General features: G+C 40.6%; 1 protein-coding gene across 1 annotated transcript in view; it reads left to right on the top strand.

The window, feature by feature from the left end:
- LOC103730284 (diacylglycerol kinase kappa) overlaps positions 1–2,155 on the top strand; it is a 115,918-nt gene extending 113,763 nt beyond the window's left edge. The window contains 5 exon segments of the mRNA XM_029561276.1: positions 1,022–1,190; positions 1,193–1,293; positions 1,295–1,484; positions 1,486–1,575; positions 1,577–2,155. Of these exon segments, the coding sequence (XP_029417136.1) occupies positions 1,022–1,190; positions 1,193–1,293; positions 1,295–1,484; positions 1,486–1,575; positions 1,577–2,155 (1,129 nt within the window).
- Positions 2,156–2,840: the final 685 nt, after the last annotated feature.

Below are 2,840 nucleotides of genomic sequence, written 5' to 3'. Positions count from 1 at the left end.
GAGTATATGGGCTCCACTAGGCAGGGGGACTATGGGAGGGTGCCACTTGGGATGTGGGTATACAGATGAATAAGATTTTTTAGGATGTTCTATATGAAATACACACAAAAAAATCAATAAATAAAAAATGAGTTATATTTGAAGAAGCATAAAAATTTGCTTCATGTTAATTAGTAAATGTGAAAAATATTATCATTGAAATCTACCTGATGACTTTATATCTATGCTCAGATGCCAAGGAGCTCAGAAAGTAATTGACTGTGACTAATAATAATCAGATATATAGAGATTAGAAACGCATGTGCATCTTAGTGTCAATTGTATTAAAAATGATTTTTTCTGTATAAAAAAAGATATTTCTTAATCATTTGTATTTTTCCTGTTGAGAACTCTCTGTTTACTTCAGTTCCATAGCCATCTTTTGATTAGATTGTTTTCTTGGTGTTTGGTTTTTCTTTGGCTTTTTGTTGTTGTTTTAGTTCTCTGTATATTCTAGATACTAATTCTCTGTTATATGTATAGCTGGCAAAATTTTTCCCATTCTATATACTCCCTTTTAAATAAATTCACAATATTCTTTTCAGGACAGAAGCTTTTTAAATTTACAAAATCCCACTTGTTGATTATTGGACATATTTCCTGGGTGACTGAAGTGCTGTTCAGAAACTCCTTACCTGTGTCTATATCCTGAAGTGTACTTTCTACTGTTTCTTCTAGAAGATTCAGGTCTAGAATGAGATTTTTGATCTGTTTGGAATTGATTTGTGTACAGGATGAGAGAGAAGGATCAAGTTTAATTCTTATATATCCAGTTTTCCCAATACCATTTGCTAAAGATGCTGTCATTTCTCCAATGTATGTTTTGGCATCTTTAAAAAAAATAAGGTGGCCCTCTCAACCCCTACCTCCCCCACTCGCGGTGCCAAGTCTAGGATCAGCAGTGACCTCCCGACCTCAGGGCCCATGTGATGGGAAGAGGCACAGATGGCACTGTGAGTTGCTTGATGAAGTTTGGTTGAAGGACAGGAGAGTACAGAAGGTTTCCAGACAAAGAGAATCTTAAAGCGCCAGGAATACTACAGGATAGATCCAATGATGATGATCAGGAGTAGCCTACCCTGGAGAAGGCACCTAAAATGACTGTGGCGGACCACCAGGAAGAAGTGGTCATGGACCCCGAGGATATTAAGTGACATTGAAATAAAGGTTCATGAACAAGGACCCTCATATCAGGTGTACCCTAGTGGACATCATCATAAAAAAGCTGACCTAGAAGCAGACAGAGGTAGAGACAGATGTCCAGCTTCCCTGTGCCCCAGCTGGATCCTGGAGGGGTCCAGAAGGTGTTATTTAAGTACTGCAGCAGGAAACTTCCCAAGGCTTTTAAGATCATCTCTGTACTCTCCAACTGGGAGCAAATCCTCTATGTCACAGAGTCTGAGGCCTGAACTGTAGCTGCTATGTATCAAGCCACCAGGATTTTCTGCCTCTAACCTGCAAGACTACATCGCGCAGAACTTTTATAACCTTTTCCTGCTCCCTGGGCATGAGATGACATTGCTGAAATAAAATATAAACAAAATATAAACAACTCAACTTTCACCTCTATATGGCACTCAAGAAGGCCCTGTTCAACCCTAGAGTCTGGTTCAAAGGAATCCTGATCCCACTGTGGGAGTCCAGCACGTGTACCCTCATAGAAGCCATGATCATGTGTAGTATCATCACCCAGTATTCCATCCCTGTGTTACACTCCAGTGTGGCCATGCTGAAGATTGCAGAGATAGAATACAGCAGTGCCAACAGCATCTCCCTGCACCTGCTGCTGGATAAGAAGTCTGCACTGCTCTACCAGGTGCTGGACACACTGGTCTTCCACAGCCTGAGCTTCTGGATGGAGAAGAAGCAGCTGCCAGTGCTTTGTCATCAGTGCCTCCTGACGTTGACATATCACTACAAGGCTGACTTATCCAAAAATCAAAAGGCCCTGTTTGAACTGTTTCAGCTGCAGCCCCACCCACAGCTGTCCCCTGAAATTAGTTATGAGCTTCAAAACATGGCCCCTGGAGATATGGAAGATGTTCCCCATCACCATGGAATTAGAGAAGTCACCTGTTTTGGTCCAAAAGCTATGGGAGGATACCAAAATACGTAAGATACAAAGATGCCTGAAGACTTACACCAGGGCACTAAGAGGTCATTGGGGCATCTGTGATTTCAGTCCTAGGCAGGGAGAACTGAGCCTGTCTTGTTCACTCTTCCACTCTTCCACTTAAGGCCTTGGTCCCAGCTCACTTCTGGAAGCTAACTGGAGTTTCCCGACTCCAGAATTCCAGCTGGCACTTGGTATGAAGGTTCTCTCTCTCTGTCTCTGTCTCTCTCTCTGTCTCTCTCTGTCTCTCTGTCTCTCTGTCTCTGTCTCTCTCTCTCTCTCTTTATGTATATATATTCGGGGATGTGGATAAAAACAAAACAGATATTTGCTGAATTTCAAAAAAAAATCAAGTAGCTATAAACCCAGGTAAGGTGATACCTCCAGCAGTATTTTTATTGTTCAGGATTGTTTTGGCTATCTGAGATATTTGTGATTCTTTATGAATTTTAGGGTTTTTGAAAATTTCTGTGAAGACTTGAATTGGAATTTTGATGAGATTATATTGAATACATAGAATGCTTTTTGTAGGATGGCCATTTTAACAATATTAATACTACCAATCCATGAGCATCAGAGGTCTCTCCATCGCCTGATATTTTGTTCAATTTTTTTCTTCAGTGCCTTAAAGTTTTGTTTGTACAAGTCTTTCACTTCCTTGGTTAGATTAAGCCCAAGATATAATTTT

This window comes from Nannospalax galili, unplaced genomic scaffold (genome assembly GCF_000622305.1).
Source record: "Nannospalax galili isolate Female #2095 unplaced genomic scaffold, S.galili_v1.0 scaffold1534, whole genome shotgun sequence".
Classification (NCBI taxonomy): domain Eukaryota; kingdom Metazoa; phylum Chordata; class Mammalia; order Rodentia; family Spalacidae; genus Nannospalax; species Nannospalax galili.
The sequence above is the reverse complement of the archived record's forward strand: the minus strand, read 5'-3'. Positions and strand labels throughout refer to the sequence as shown.